Source organism: Ovis canadensis, chromosome 21, assembly GCF_042477335.2.
Source record: "Ovis canadensis isolate MfBH-ARS-UI-01 breed Bighorn chromosome 21, ARS-UI_OviCan_v2, whole genome shotgun sequence".
Classification (NCBI taxonomy): domain Eukaryota; kingdom Metazoa; phylum Chordata; class Mammalia; order Artiodactyla; family Bovidae; genus Ovis; species Ovis canadensis.
The window spans coordinates 47,941,920-47,958,843 of NC_091265.1; the positions used below are offsets into that span (position 1 = coordinate 47,941,920).

The 16,924-nt window shown below is 47.5% G+C and overlaps 1 protein-coding gene across 8 annotated transcripts in view; it reads left to right on the forward strand.

Annotated features, from left to right (window-relative positions):
* The window catches only part of FLI1 (Fli-1 proto-oncogene, ETS transcription factor), a 139,213-nt gene that overhangs the window by 89,465 nt on the left and 32,824 nt on the right, over positions 1 to 16,924 (forward strand). For all 8 annotated transcript variants that reach the window (XM_069565469.1, XM_069565467.1, XM_069565468.1 and 5 more), the window contains 2 exons: positions 2,270 to 2,473; positions 11,325 to 11,390. In XM_069565469.1, coding sequence (XP_069421570.1) covers positions 2,270 to 2,473; positions 11,325 to 11,390 — 270 coding nt within the window. The remainder of the gene's footprint in view (positions 1 to 2,269; positions 2,474 to 11,324; positions 11,391 to 16,924) is intronic.

The window sequence follows — 16,924 nt, forward strand, 5'->3', positions numbered from 1 at the left end:
CCAGAGCAGTAATAGTGAAAATAGCATAAATTCCCATCAAAGAATGTTCCAAGCACTTCGTGTCATGGATTCGCTAGCCAGGGCTTCACTTCATTTCTTTACTCCTGGCGGGATCTTGCAGCATTATCCTCACACGTTTTGGCTTCCTCCTGGTCAGCCTCCTAGACATAAGAGAAAGTCTCACAAATCAAGGCCATAAAACATCGGTGGAACAACCCATTGGATTTATGGTGGGATTTGAAGACAAGCATAAACGAGGGCCCTAGTTCATCACCAGTTCCAAGTTCAGATGGGAAGAAACTAGGACTAAATCATCCAGGAAATACATTTGGAAGAGCTTAGCACACTCCGGAGTGGAAGATTTATAATTCATTGTGCTGTAAAGGGAGAGAAATAATATTGTGATAGAGCCCAAAGCAAGGGCGGAAATAATAAAATAAATAAAATCTACAGTGTAAAATTGAATTGGAGGCCTTGGATATTCAAAGTGAGAAATTAGGAGAAGCAGAGGCGAGCTGATGAAATAATATGTGACATAATCCAAGTTCCCCCAGGACATTTTTCTTTAGAATTCTGAAATGGTGCAAAATCATTTCCATTTACCAATGGTCCATGCCTAATTGTTCCTGGAGAGTAAAAGAGTGAAACAAAGCAAGAAATTTATGTGAGATTAGGGAGAGAGAGAGAGATCCAGACTTGTACAATGTAGCCCCGAGTAGCTCTGCTTTTGGGAGTGATGGCAAAGCACCTCCTGAATGAACTAAGACAGGATGGTGAGAAGGGAGGAGACTTAGGGTGCAGGGATCCTCAGCTAAGTGCAGTCCTGGGAGGCTTTCAGTCGAACCCCAGCTCATACTAGGATTAAAGGTTAAGTTGAGGACTTAATGTTTCAGGGCTCCACTTCCCACCTGCAAAATGAAAATAGCCATTTTTCAGGGTATTTGTAAAAAATAGCACACCCAAAGCAGTGGGCACCTAGGAAGTGTTCAAAATCTGACTGTTACAAGTTTCTGGGCATTGGGTGGTTAGTATGAACCCTGCTTCTCTCCCCATGGCCCTTCCTAATCATTCAAACCTGTTCCCATTTTTACCAAGAGCCTTAACAGACCCTTAGAATGAGAAAGTGAGGTGGTAGCACAGATATTCCTACCAAATAGCAGGCTAATAAAACAAGTTCAGTAGAAGCTAGGGGCTACTGTTAAGTCTCCTCCCCTCCTCCAGGAAACCTTCCATGATTGCAAATTCACAGTCACCCCTTCTGCGGACCAGTCCTCAAATTGCCACCACAAAAATCTTGCTTAATTCTGTGCTTTCCTGCCTGAGTTTTCCTGGGCATGGGTCTTCCTGTGATGAGCATGTTTATGGTTTAGCTAATTATCTCTAATAATTAGGTGCTAAAGAGAGAGCTGGTTATGAAATTGTGATATGTGACAAGATATAAGGGCTCCACCTACTGTGGAACCTGCTAGAACTCCTCACAGCACTCAGAGTACACACATTTCCCCCCACCACACACACACCTGTTTAGGAAAGAGTCTGAGCGTCCCCAGTGGAGATCTAATACCTTGAGGTTCTAGGACCTCAGCCCTTACATTATTTATCCTCAAGAGTGAAAACATTTTCTCCCTCCAACACCATTTCCCGTCTTTGGGGATTTAAATATCCTAAAAACCCTGGGGGGGGGGGATGATTTTAAAGAGCCTTTAATACAACTGTCCCCAAAAGGAGAGAATCCAGGTTGGAGTTAAGCTGAAGACTTAACACCACCGGGTGTTCCACCTGCACAGATGGAATTGCGGTCGAAGTGTGCACACACGTCTTTTTTGCAGCCATAGGAGAGATTGCTGTTGCCCCATGAGATCACTGATGTTCTTAAGATATGGATGGGGGCCCTTTCCAGAGCCATTGGTCCCTGCTCTAGGCAACTGGGCTTATTTTCATTCTGATGCCATGATTTCTCAGGCAGAGGTTTCAGTTGCCCTCCAAAGACTTGAAAGAGAACGTCCTGTCTGGGTGCATAGTTACGCGCCTAAGAACTTTTTCAGAGCGCTAAGTGGTTCAGGCTGCACCAGATGCGATGGAGCCAGATGGGTGTTCTGGGAGGACCATCTGGAGCGGGGGTGGGGGGACCACTTTCCCTCTGCAGGAGGGGCACTGAGGAGGGAGGAGACGGGAGAAAGGTGGAGGTGGGGAGAGAGAGAAGAGACAGACAGAGAAGGGGAGGAGCCCTGCCTCTGGCAGCCTTGCTAACAGCCTATCTCTTCTACAGACCCCACGCTGTGGACGCAGGAGCACGTGCGGCAGTGGCTGGAGTGGGCGATAAAGGAGTACAGCTTGATGGAGATCGACACGTCTTTCTTTCAGAATATGGACGGCAAGGAACTGTGTAAACTGAACAAGGAGGACTTCCTCCGAGCCACCTCCCTCTACAACACGGAAGTGCTATTGTCACATCTCAGCTACCTCAGGGAAAGTAAGTGGCCGGTCCCTTCCATTTCTGGTCAGCGAAACACCCCCAGAGACCGTAGCGCCAAGTCCCCAGGGCTGGAGAGAACTCTGCCTGGCTGCTCAGGATGCAGACTGGTTCCGGTAGTGACAGCCCAGGGCAAGGACATAGGGTCCCTGCCTCAGTTTATGCTGCGTGGGTGCTATAGGAGCGACACCTCTGGGTGTCAAGTTGCCAAGGTCACACTGGCTCCCAGGGACCCTGCGAGGGGGCTGACCCAGTCCTGCCATGTCAAAGGAAGGAAAACAAAGCATGAAGAAACACCAGGGCACTGCAGCCGTGTGTGTGTGTGTGTGTGTGTGTGTGTGTGTGTGTGTGTGTGTGTGTGTGTGTGTGTGTGTGTGTGTGTGTATTGAGGGCAGGTCTGCTGGAAGCTGGTTGCACCCTTCCCATGAGATTCCCTTTCTGGAAACTACTTTGCCCCACATTTTAAATAGATGGACGCCCTGGCTGGTTCTATCTTGAGCAATGATTTCAAGTTGCTCCAAAATTCTAGATTCACGGGTTTACATTTTTGAATATTTTTACATGAAGTTCTTCTTATTCTTGGGTTTTCTCTGGCACTGCCCACTGTTACCTACACACCCTTCTCAGCCAAGCAGGAAGAGTAGCAAATGTTACAGTTGGGTTAGGGTCTGTTGGAGACTCTCCTGGCAGAGTGAAAAGGAAAAGAGCTTTGGAAAGGGAGAATCTGTAAAAGAAAAGGCACAGTTGTCCAAAGGGTTTATCCAATACAAGGATTTTCTAAGACCAAGCCCGGTCAATTTGATATGAATTTCATCTGATGTGAAATATACACAGAGATATGAACAGAATTTTGATAAACCCACTAATAACCTCAGCCTTAACTCTTTACCAGAAAAGTGTAAGTCTTTCAGTCGTGTCCAACTCTTTGTGACTCCATTGAACTCTATAGCCCACCAGGCTCCTCTGTCCGTGGAATTCTCTAGGCAAGAATACTGGAGTGGGTAGCCATTCCCTTCTCCAAGGGATCTTCCCGACCCAGGGATTGAACCTGGGTCTTCCGCGTTGCAGGCAGATTCTTTACTGTCTAAGCCACCAGGAAAGCCCCAAGCAGGTGAAATGTCAATAACCCCAAGTACCAAAGGATTGTTCTGTGAGCAGAAAAGATGGTACTAAGATGGGGAAGCGGAAGCTACAGGAGAACAGATGTGGTTCATTCCACAAGGGGTTTTCTAGCAGTCAGCCCTGCCCGAAGATCCACCGGCATCCTCAGGATGCGGGATTTTCTGTCTGTGGCCAAGGGTGCAGGGGTTCAGCCTCACAGTGAAGGAGGTTGGTGATTTGAAAGCCCCTTTAAAACTGAAATCCTTGGACAGCGTTTAAAGGCCGCTTTTCCTGGTCTCCTGGACTCTGGGTAGGTTAGTTCTTCGTTTGTTTTCTGTGTTCAGTGTGTCTTCAGCTCGCCATTCCTGGGACCTTCTATCTCTTTCTGCACCAGTGCACTCTGCAGGGTGGGCTGGGGGGCAACACACACTGGCTGTAAAAACGAAGAACTTTTAAAATGCCTTCGGAAGTTTCCACTGGTGCCTCGGGGCTCCCCGGTCACCCCTCCAAGGCGTCTGGTAGGCAGTGGGATTGTGTGGGTGATGCAGTGTATGTTAACACCAGAGGAATTACCTCATGTCTGAGTCTTGCTGCAACATGAGGTCAGCCCAAGAAACGATCGTTTGAAAAAAGGGGGCAATTTTCCACCCAGTCTTCCTGAGCTTTGGAGAATGAGCATTTTCTAACAATCCGTATTTCTGTAAGTGTTTATAGGGGTTTTTTTAAGAAAGGATCTTTGCAAAGAGTCCTTGCAGCGATGCTAGCTGGGCAGGGCGGGGGTGGAAGTGGGCACATGGAAGCGGAGCGTGATGCGTGACGAGGAGAGACCACCAGCGAAACAGAAACACTGATCCATTCTGCCTTTCTGCACCTCCCGGCCTCATACAGCGGATGGTCTAGGAATGGCTGGTCCCTTTTCTTTGTTTGTGGGAGAAGAGATGGACAGAGGTGAGGGCGGTGACTGTGGGGCCCTTAAAGGGCCTAGCTATCAGTTGCCCATGATGGGGAGTGTTCAAGCACATTCTAACGTTGAGTGCTGTGTATTTTAAGTCACTTCAGTCGTGTCCGACCCTTTGGGATCCTATATTGTGGCCCGCCAGGCTCCTCTATCCTTGGGTTTTCCCAGGCAAGAATACTGGAGTGGGTTGCCGTACCCTCCTCCAGGGGATCTTCCCAACCCAGGGACCGAGCCCAGGTCTCTCCTGTCTCCTACACTGGCAGGCAGATTCTTTACCACGAGTACCACCTGGCAAGCCCTGACTGATACGGGGAGATGCCATTCGTGCCATGTGATCCCAGCCCCTGCCTTATGGTGGGTCCGTAAACATACCCAGGTCCTCGCTAGGACTTCCTCTAACAAAAGAACCCAAGCCACAGATGCTGAAGCAAAACCAGCCTATGCTTAGAATGCCCAGGAGTCCAACATGGTGGTCGTGGATAAACCGTTCAGGAGGCTTCCTATCGGAGGAGAGCAGATAACAAAAAGCAGAGGGCCGAGCAGCCTGAGCAGAAGTGGAGGCCAGACAATTTGGTTTGGGGGTTGTAGGTAGTGGGGCATGAAAAAGGATGGATTTCTTCTTTCCTTCTCAGAATATTTGTAGACATTAAAAAAGATAGCCCCAAAGCAATAAAAATATGAAATTTCCAGGAAGGAACTTAGAAGCAGAGCAAATTCCCAGAGCTGAGCGGAGATGAACAAACCACAGATAGAATATAATGTTTGGTGAAACAGCAAAATATAAAGGGGTCTGTGCAAAGATAGAAAACCATGTCTGCCTGCAAAAGTGAAAATTAAAATACTTGTCTTAAGGTTCAAAAAACTTGCCCCAGCATAGCCTTGTAGTCTGGAGGCCTTTTGAGGACTTTAGGCTTAAAATGATCCCCCCCTCTTTTTCATTGATGTCTAGTCTCTGGGACCCCTGGTGGTGGCTGGTCCACTGAGACCCCTGCAGGAGGTCATGTTTGTGGTGACTGTCCCCTTTCAGTATTGTGGGGAACTCCCCAGGGCCCAGCAGCTTGCCTTCAAACACTGCTTTGTTTCCCCAGACTTGTTTCCAGGGGATGTTTTGTGCGGAGGCAAGGAGGCCAGCCCTCAGGGGAGAGCCCAGGGCAGCTGAATGGAGGCCGGGAGATGGGTGCTAATTCCTCGTGTTTTGTCATCTGTCCTTTCATGGAGGAGGGGATAAGGTTCAGACAGTTCCACTTTGGCAAGGAGGTAGAAGGAAGACAGCTGAGCTGCTCAGCACAGAGGGAGGAAATACTGCAGGGCTAAGGAAAGTGGATGGAGGAGAGTCAGAGTCCTGTAACTTAGCCTCGGTCAGAAGACTATAAAACAGTCGAACCTCTCAGAAGTCTCTGAGCTTTCTGGACTTTAATGGAAAAAAAGACAAGGTTAAATTAAGAAGCTCCCCAGTGACTCAGTGGCAAAAAATCTGCCTGCCAGTGCAAGAGACGTAGGTTCTATCTCTGGGTTGGGAGGACCCCCTGAAGGAGGAGATGGCAACCCACTCGAGTATTTTGCCTGGAAACTTCCATGGACAGAGGGGCCTGGTGGGCCACAGTCCATGGGGTCGGACAGGACTTAGTGACTAAGCAACAGCAACATAATATTTACACTTTCACAAAAGGTGTTTGAGTATTTATTTGGTGGTCAGGGAGAGGAGCTATACTTTCAAATTTTAAAAACCAAGTTTCAGATTAAAATGTATTTTCCATGATGGAGAAGAAATATCAGTGTCCTAAGCACTGCCTAGCATGCTAGGATGTACCTGGCCTGCCCAGCAGCTCCTGTTCTCCTTACCCTGGCTTTTCAGCCAGCCCGGACGAAGTGGCTGTACCTGATACTGCCCCTCCGTAATGTCACCCACTCTTGAAATGGGAGGAGGACAGGCCTGGAGAGATGCTCACAGGGCTTAGGATCATTCTACTGTCCCCTGGGGACACCAGGGTTCACACTGCAGCTGCCCAGGTGTCATCTACTTTACGGGGACAAGATGCCCCCTTGTGGACACCATGGGCAGCTGATTATAAATTCCCATTTTAAAGCCAAAGCCACTGAGGCCTGGAGTGCTTCAGAAATTGGTTCAAAGGCACCCGGCCCGTAGAGAGCAGCTTGGTATCTAAGACCCAGGTTTCCTGAGTCCCAGGCTGCAGCCAGGCTCATGGCCTCACACTGTAAGTCAGAGGCCAGACCTTATAGAGAGTGCCCGCTTACCTGGGCCACCTGGTCTTCCCTCTCCTGCTATGGGGTTAGCCTTAGGCCCTGGCCACACACCCATGGAGGGCCAGGCCATTTTCCCCACAGCATTTTCTGTTTTCATTTGTACCTAGAGATAAATGCTTTCTGAAAAACTTCCCTGTGGCCTCCCGGAATGAGGCCGCTTAGGAATAACCTATCTGGGTGCCAGCCCTGCCCTTCTGCCTTCCGCGGGGCGCCCCACACCCTGGACCCGCCAGGCGGCCCCATCAGTATCTCTCGCAGGCACACCTCATTTGGCAGAGGCTGTATTTACAGTCTTAGGCTGCGGGAAATGAGATTGGGTGTCATACGGCAAGATTGGGACAGACCTCAGAGGAAGTGGGAGCTGTCCCCAGTGGCAATTCAGACCCAGGGCCACTGGGGGGAGTTTGGGCCTGAAGGGTCCCCAGTGGGGTAGCTGGAGGCAGAAGAGCCTTTTTCCATTCTATGGCAAGTCCTGTTCTGTCTAACTGCATCTGACCTGGGAAACAGGTTAAGAAATCTCGTTTTGAAATAGTGGCAGCGCTAGAGACATGAAATATATTGGGTGACAGGGAGACCACAGCAAAGGTATCTATCTTGATTCCCATTTTTAATTTAAACTTAATGGAAAACACATTTTGCGTTTTGTGGCTCTCCCACCGGCCTCCTCAGATGTTCGGGCAAAGGTGATGGGTCCCGGCAATTAAGCAGGTGAAGTATTACCCCTTCCAGGCCGGGTCTGACCGGTGAAGGAGAACAAAAGGCCGGGTTTCCCCACACTCAGCCATCAGCCAGGCTGTTTCTAGCACAGAGCCTCCTTCCTCCTCCCTCCCCACCTGCACCCTCCAGCCAGAGCCATTGATGGCAACGCAGAGAAAAGGGAACCCAGCTTCAATAGGCTGGCGGTGGGGCTGGCGGGATCTCTGCAAGGCGGGAGACAAAGCCTTTGGCGCTCAGACGGTCATTGTCTCGGCTGCAGGTGCCCCAGATGAAGACCAGGTCCGTTGAGGGGGGCACGGGGCTGAAGAAAGCCTGATTGTTGGGCTCCCCACACCTGCAAGCTTCCCTCTGTTCATTTCCATCCTCTTTCAGATCCCAAATACTGTACCAGTGATGGATGGACTCGACAATGGGAAATGATTTTGTCCTTGTGCTTTCACGTGGGGAAGCCTGTTCCATTAGCAGCAGCCCCTCCGTGCTTTCCAGGGCCCCCAGTACGTAGATAAACATGGATGCCTGCATGCATGTATAAAGACATCAACAGAGAAGGCAATAAACGTTTTAATTAAAGTATTGAACAGAGAGAAGTGCAAAAATCATAAATGCACAAATCAAAGAATTATCACAGTGTGAAGCCACTCACTCATATGAGCACCCCCAGCTCAAGGAGGCTGGAAGCCCCCATGTGTCCCCTTCCCATCAATACCCCTCACTTCTTTCCCCAAAGCAACTATTGTCCTGATTCCAGCACCTTAAGTGAGTGCTGCCCGTCTCTTAGATGTAGCCTGGAGGTGGACTGAGAACAGGTTTTGTAGATAGACCAGAATGGATATCCTGTTTCCTGGGCTTGCTGGCTGTGTGACCCTGGGCACAGGGTCTTGACTTCTCTGAATGTTGATTCCCTCATTTGTATGAGCATTAGGTGAGAAAACAGAGAGAAAGCATCCGGCAGACGACAACAGAGCGTAGGCTTCCCTTCTCACCGCACAGCCTGTTTCCTCTGACCAGGAGGCGTTCACCGCACACAGAAGGGGCCCCAAAGCAGGAGGGAGACATTCCCAAGGCACGGAGTGAGAGGCCGGGCTCCAGGGAGGACCTTTCTGCCTCTAAATGAATTCCTTTAAGGAAAGAGTGCGCCTTGCCACTCTGTGTAGCCTGAGGAACTGGCTAAATAAACTGGTTAAATAAAAACAGGAGGAGAGAAGGAAAAGTTGGTCCCTTGGGAAGGAGGTCAGACTCCCCGAGTCAGCCCTCCACGGGCAGGCAGGCAGCCTCTCCTTCTAGGGGGGAAATTTGAACCAAGAACACTCTTCAGGGTAGAATCCTTCTCCGGGGTTACCATGAAATATGTATTTCACGCAGGCTTTGCTGAGGTCAAATGACCCTTTCTCTAGGCTTTCTGGGAGTTTCCTGTGGAATTCACGTGTGCCCAAAGAAGAACTTGCACCAAGGGGAGAATTTAATAAATGCGGTTTATCTAAGCTTCGTGCTCTCTGCTGCATCTGCGCTAATGACTCAGGCAGTTCGGTCCTCTGAGACCATCATTTTTCTTTATTTGCTCCAGCCATGAGGTTTCCGCCCGAGGCAGAGAATGTCAGGGACAGAGAGGCAGACATTCTTGGTCTTACTCTGGAGACTGTTTTTGCTTCCCTCGGAACGTTTGCTTCCTTTCTCTAACCTCCTTCCAGTCATGGAGGGTTACTTCTTATTGCAGCAGAACTCATTCATAACTCTTAATTCCAGAGGATAAGACAAATGCCCAGCGAGCTCTTTTATAAAGAGTTTATTGTGTGTCATTGTGGTGTCTGCGGGAGCAGGGATGTAAAAATAATTGTGGTAGTGCCTAGCGTGCTTTGAACACTCATTGCGAGCCAAGGTCTGTTGCGAGCAGTTGCATGTATTACTTCAGTCAGTTGTGTGTATTCAGTCGTCACAACAACTATATCAGGTAGGTGTTACTATTATCCTGTTTCATGGAGGAGGAACCTGTGGCTTGGAGAGATGAGGCAGATTGATGGAGGTCACCAGGCTGGCAAGTGGTGAGAGGCAGGTCTGACTCTAAACTCTCATTCGCATAAAGATCTATATTAAATGAAGTGTAAAAATCACTTTATGCTCGACTTCTTTGAGAATGGAATAACCAAATGCATCCGGTTCTTGGATATTCCAGGCATGTGACTGCCTTCTTTCTAAAAGTATCTCCACCTAGCCACAGTTTGGCACAAAACTGTCTCAATCCCACCAGCATCCTTGCACTTTTTTTTTTTTTTCTCTTTTAACCTGGAACTGTTTCAGAGCTGAAAGGCATAGTCGCCCAAGCCCAGAGTCAGTGATTCTAGCCAGTTGGATGGTTCTTCCAAAATTCTCTTGGTCGCCTGGCCTGAAAGGGGCCACAACTTCTCTGAGGCACACAACCAAACGCCCACGGCTGGGTGAGGCAGGCGCTTCACTCCGTGTCCCTTCCGTGACTTGAGGCTAAAAATAGGAATGTCTGGCAGTCCATTCCCTGCTCTGGAGCCCTGGCACCTAAGTCTGTCCACTTGGTCCCAGGGATCAGGGAAAGGATTGTTTAGAAAGACTTTTTAGCCTCCAACACTCACGTCCAGCCTCTCGTGTCCTTTGTAAAAACAGATTCTAGCCCTCTGGATCAAACTTCAGAGCCTCAAGGCAGAGGGCAAAAATGCCTACATTTCCCAAAATAAAGCTCTTGGGCTTGCTGGAAACAGAGGAACAAGCCCAGTTTTAGGAATGGGCTCAGTTGCTCAGTTGTGTCCAACTCTTTGCGACCCCGTGGACTGTAGTCCTCCACACTCTGTCCATGGGATTTCCCAGGGAAGGATACTAGAGGGGGTTGCCATTTCCTCCCCCAGGGGATCTTCGTGACCCAGGGATGAAACTTGCCTTTCCGGCATTGGCAGACAGGTTCTTTACCACTAGTGCTACCTGGGAAGCCTAGGTTTTAAGAAAGAGGGGGAATTTTTTTTTTACATGCGAGAGAAGAGAAAACTAGAAAATGCCCAGACTAGTGTTTACTAAGAGTAGTTCTGCATGAACATTTAATTTTAAAAGATTGTGTATCAGCAGCCTTTGATGACAGGAAATTCAGTGTATTATGGCTTATGTCTAGTGTTCTCTTAGACATGCGTAAAAGGAGACACAAGTTGCTCTGAGGAGCGCTGCCACCCCCATCCCATCCCCAGCTCCTAGCACTGCCTCCACCAACGTGACCATCCAAGCACCTTGCCCACCTGTCAACCCAAAGCACATCAGAGCAGGAAGGACCTGGCCAGACCTCTCCTCCGGGGCACGGCAGTGCCAGTGGCAGCCGGATCTGGCCAGTACTTGCCCGTGGACAAAACAGAGAGATGTTCCACAGAGGTGGTATTTACTGTCTGGTCTTGATAAAACGTTTGCCAGTCCTTCTTGCAGTTCAAGATAAAGAAATCAAGGTGCAGACCAGGAAAGTCGCTCATTCACGGTCACACAGGGAGTCACAGGACCAGAACAGTGCCTGCAGCCGTGTGTCCTTGCTGGGTTGTAGTGACCCAGGACCTCCAGATCCTTAATCATGGCCTCTGCGAGGGCTTGTGTGTGACCCACCCACGAGCATCCTGTCCTAGCTTCCTTGGACCTTGACCCCAGGAACCTGTGATGGCTGGCATTAACTTTTTCCTTCTCTCAAGGAGTCATCTGTCCCTCCATTCTCCCTGTCTCCTCCCCTCCCCTATTCATTCTCATCCATCCCCTTTCCCGGTCTTGATCTCGGAAGTTTGTCTGGGACACAACTGATGTTTTTGCTTCGCCTTTCAGGTTCACTGTTGGCCTATAACACAACCTCCCACACGGACCCGTCCTCACGGCTGAATGTCAAGGAAGGTGAGTGTGTTCTCTCAGGCGTGTAGTTGTAGAAGGGTCCTCTGTACCAGTCCAGGACTGTCTGTGATGGGAAGACTGGGGTGGGGAACCTCAAATGTGGGCCCCAAGTCTCTTGTCCACTTGGCTTTTTTAGAAGGCTAAGCTGATCCCCTTTGTGCTGCTCATTGCAAAAACATGACAGGGGTGTGAAATATCTTGTGATAACATCATAAAAATACGATCTGAGGCTGTTACTCCATGAAAGAAAGCATGTTGCTCTTGGAAGGAAATGGATGCTACTCACTTTCAAAGCTGAAAGGCAGGGGCTTTCTCTGTTGAAGAAAATGAAGTAAAGATTTCGAGGATTCTTGCAATGTCACATTTTCAGGGGTTTTTTTTGGTAAGACATTTTAGCACTACCAATTCATTTTTAAAGTGCTGACTTAGGGATATGGTCTAGTTCGCTTGGTTTGGTTTGGTTTGGTTGAGAGAGAAAGAAAATCATCTCAGAAAATGGTTTTCTCTGGTGAGGGTTTTAGCAAACATTATAATACATTTCTCATCATCTCTATTTGTGAAACAGTGTTGTGGAGATTTCCTGCTCCAGATACTGTTAGATTCTGGGCGTTTGAACAAGTGAATAATTCATAGTACCTGGTTTAAGGGAGACAAAATGTGAGTGAAAAAACATCTGCCCGAGGCAAAAGAAAAATTTCCTGGAGGAGGGGCATTTTGAGCGGGGCTTTGAAGGATGAGTAGGAGTATGATGAGCACTCTCTTCCTTGGCTCTCTCTCCTTTAATACTTTTTCTTTAATGCACACCTGCCACATAGAATGAATGAAGGCAGGAGTTGTCGATATTGGTTACATGGGATTAGCACAGCATCATATCACAGAGAAACATAAGGCTCTGAGAAACGGGAAGGATCTTAGAGACCATTTAGTTCAAAATTGTCATGGAGGAAACAGAGACCCAGTGAGCTTGGGTGTTTTGACCAAGTTCACACCTTCCATCACATGAGACTTCCTGTTTCCTGTTAACAATTTATAATCAGATGATGACCAGACAGTTCTATGGAGGAAGTATTCAACACAATGAATCTGTGAACTTTCCTGGTTTTCTGCAACTTTCTTTACCTCCTACCCCACCCTGGGCCAGTCCTATTTATGCTACTGTTTTCTTTCAAAATCAGAGTTACTGGCTTTTGCCATAAAAAAACCTGAAGTCATATTGACTCATTGTACAGTCCAAGCCGCATTTTATTAGGTGACCCACTTAACCATCGCATTGCAGACATCCATAAAAGAAAAAATGTGCTACAATGACAAACACATTAGACTGAGGTCGGAACACCTCTGGTTTACTTTGGGGAAATCACTTCATGCCCCGAACCTCAACTTCCTGTCAAGTAAAAGAGCCAAATTAAGCCAGTAAGAGGGCTTCCCTGGTAGCTCAGTGGTAAAGAATCTGCCTGCAATGCAGGAGACTGGAATTCGATCCCTGGGTTGGGAAAATCCCTTGAAGAAGGGAATGGCAACCCACTCTAGTATTCTTGCCTGGAGAATCCCATGGACAGAGGAGCCTGGCAGGCTACGGTTCATAGGGTCTCAAAACAGTTGGACATGACTGAAGCAACTGAGTACACACACACAGAAGCCAGTAAGAATCCTCCCTGACTTTGGAGTTGTTGGGTTTTAAGGAGATGACCCTGCAGCCTCAGGTGAGGCTCTGCTTCCATCCAGGGTCCCCCTCTGCTCTGATCTGGTTTGCTTACTGAGCTTTCACTTCACCTGCAGGTAGCGATCCACTTCTTGCAAGGAAAGAGGGAGAGAGGGAGGAAGGAAAGGATGAAAGAAGGCAGGCAGGAGACCCCTGAAGCTCATGCAGGGCTACAGGCTGAGACCTGCTTATGACAGCAGGACTAACCAGTGAGACTGTGGGGCGGACCCAGTGAGAGGGCATCCGACATTGGACTTTAAATACAGGTTTCTGTTAAGAAGCGAGTGTGTCTGGGTTGAACTGATATTGACTGATTATTATCGCGCTGGTTATTGACTCATGACTCCTGCAGGGGTCTTAGCTCTCAGCCTGCCCTCTACCTGCGCTACGCCCCTTCCTTTCCTGGGTCCTTTTGTGTGTGTACAGTGCTGTGCTGGGCTCTCTGGAGCTTCTGCAGGAGCTGCTCCTCTTCTGAAATGAATGAACTGCAGTCTCCAGGCAAGCGAGCGCTGCCAGACCCTCAGTCAGGTGGCGCCGGGCATTTATCTCCCAGCATTGGCCCTGGTCTCCGGAGACGTCTGCGCTTTGCAGGTGCATCTTTTGTCCACCCGTAAAGCTTTCCACTTGAGATGTCTTGCTGCTCCAGCGGCTCCCCCCTCGAGAGGTGGTCCAAATCTGTCTAAACGGCCCATGGTCCACAAAACAAAAGTACATTAGCAAGACAAAGCTAGCCACACTCCTCGCTCCCTCCCTTTCACCCTCCACCCCACCCCTCTCTCTTCTGCTTTTCTCTAAGAGCAATCTTGAGTTCTTAAAATTTTAAATGGAAAAATAAAGAGAAGGCATGGTGCAACCTTAGCTCCACCTTCTTTGAATAAGGTACACCCACAGCCCCAAAGAAACCCAGAGCCCCTCAAGAGATCTGGAGCTCTGTGTGTGTGTGGGGTGTGTGTGTGTGTGTGTGTGTGTGTTTCACAAAGGACAGGTGCTGGCATCAAGCACAAAAGAAAGAAGTTGAGGAGGTAAACGCTTCTGTGAATGCGCCTTCACTGTGCTTATCCAGTGAGAATGCCTTTTTACTTTAAAATGGCATAATCACCCTTCCAGGTTGTCTCTTGAAAACTGTTGTACTCTCTAAGGGTTATTGGTGCCCACGAAGTAAGACTAGCTTTTAAAAATCAATTTGTAACAGTCTTTAAGCTTTTTTTAAGTTTTTTTTTTTTTATGTGGACCATTTGTAAAGTCTTTATTGAATTTATTACAATTTTGCTTCTGTTGTTCATGTTCTGGTTTTTTGGCCCCAAGGCATGTGGGATCTTTGCTCCCCCACCAGGGATCAAACCTACATCCCCTGCATTGGAAGGCAAAGTCATAACCACTGGACCGTCAGGGAAGTCCCTAACCTTTTTAAAATTAAATATTCTGTGGTCACAGATTGGACCCAGCTAGAACAATTATCCTCTCTCTACCTGTTACCAAGGCTAATGCAGTTAGAAAATAAATTAGAATGGAAGCAATTGTTGAGATGATGAGATGGTTAGGTAGCATCACTGACTCAATGGACATGAACTTGAGCAAACTCCAGGAGACAGTGAAGGACAGGGAAGCTTGGCATGCTGCAGTCCTTGGGGTCACAGAGTCGGACATGACGTATAGCTCCTGAACAACTGCAACAGTTGTTACCCATTGGCAGGAGCAGCCTCCACTGTCACCTGTACAGGATTCTGTCGTGCCCCAGGCACTCTCACAAGCTTTGCCTCTTTAAGTCTGGCAACGTCCCGCGAGGTAGACAGAATCAGCCTTGTTTTTCAGACAGAGAAACAGGTTCAGGACTGTTAGTGGTTACTTGAAAGACACATAGCTATTTAACAGCAGAACAAGGATTCAAACCCAAGTTGTAGGATTCAGAATCCCTTGCTTCAGATCGTCCTCCTGACATACATAGCATTTCCCTTCTAGCTGGCTTTTCATGAAAGCTACACCTTGTCTAACTGTAGTGTGGGTGGAGACTTGAATTTTTTCCATTATGTTTCTCTGTCCCTGCAATTTTCTCACTATCATCTCCAACCACATCCATGCATTGTCCTCTCTTCCCAAAAGTGACTTCATACAAATCCCCCCACTTGGCTTACTCCCTCGTCCTAACTGAGCAGAGAATGAGCTGGAGAACTTTGTAAAATAACTGATGCCCTAGGACAAATACTGTATGACTCCACTCACAGGAGGAATGTTAAGTCAGCAAATTAATAGAGACTAGAGAAGTAGCAGGGTGGTTGCCAGGGGCTAGAAGGAGGGAAGAATGGGACATTCTTGTTTAATGGGCACATGGCGTTTCAGTTTGGAAAGATGAAAGAGTTCTGATAGTGATGATGGTTGGACAATGTGAATGTACTTAAATGCCACTGGAATGTACACTGAAAGATGAACAAAATGGTAAGTTTTATGTAACGTATGTTTCACCTCAATGAAAACTGCAAAAACACGTGAAAAGGTGTTCAGCATTGCTAAGTATTAGAGCAAGGCATATCAAACCACAGTGAGGTACCACCACACAACAGTCAGAGCGGTCATCATCAAAAAATCTACGTCTGCTGGAGGGGATGTGGAGACAAGGAAACCCTCCTGCGCTGTTGGTGGGAACACAAATTGGTGCAGCCACTATGGAAAACAGTATGTAGGTTCCTTAAAAACTAAATCCAGAGCTACCGTATGATCCAGCAATCCCGCTCCTGGGCAGAAATCCAGAAAAGACAAGAACACTAATTCGAAAAGATACGCACACACCAATGTTCATAGCGTCACTATCTACAATAGCCAAGCCAGGGAAACAACCCAAGTGCCCATCAACAGATGAATGAATGAAAAAGATGTGTTCTGTATACCATGGAATATCAGCTATTAAAAAAGAAGGAAATAATGTCATTTGCAGCAACATGGATGGACCTAGAGATTATCCAACCAAGTGAAGTGAAAGACAAATATCATATAGTATCACTTACATGTAGAATCTAAAAATAATATAGTTGAATCTATTTACAAAAAAGAAACAGATTCATAGGCATAGAAGACAAACTTGTGGTTACCAAAGGGGAAAGGGATAAATTAGGAGTATGAGATTAACAGATACATACCACTGTATATAAAATAGCAACAGGAATTTACTGTATAATAATCCTAATTTATCCCTTCCCCTTTGGTAACCATAAGTTTTTTTTCTTTGCCTATGAATTATACATATATGTGTATATATATATATGTATATAATCTGAATATGTATTGTATAACTGAAAAAAAATACTGGAGAAGTCAAAATAAAAAATGTTTCAAAATACTGATGCTCAGGTCCCAAACACAACTTACTGATTCAGAATCTCTAGGAGTGACAGGTGGGATTGGGAATTTTTTCAAGATCTCCAGGTTACTCTTAAACCTGCAGCCACAATTGAGCAGTGCTGTCCTACAGGGCAGACTTGAATCAGAAAGAGGGGAGGGAGGCCTATCTCCTAGCCACCCAGGTTTCCTTGGAAACACACTGGATGGTTGATCTTGATTTTTCCTGGCCCCAAACCAACCTCGAAAAGGAAGGGCAGGACCTCCTGGTGTACTTATGGAAGAACAGGTTGACTTGACTACAGGAAGATTTGTTCTATTTCATCCTTGTCATTGATGAGGTTAATCTTTATTGATCTTGACCTGAGCCTTACCTGAGTCCATCACTTCAGCCCTCAGAAATCTCTTACATGTTCTCACCATGGGTATCTAAATAGTAATTGGGAAACTTCTCTGGTGGTCCACTGCTTTAGACTTCATGCTTCCAATGCAGGAGGCAAGGGTT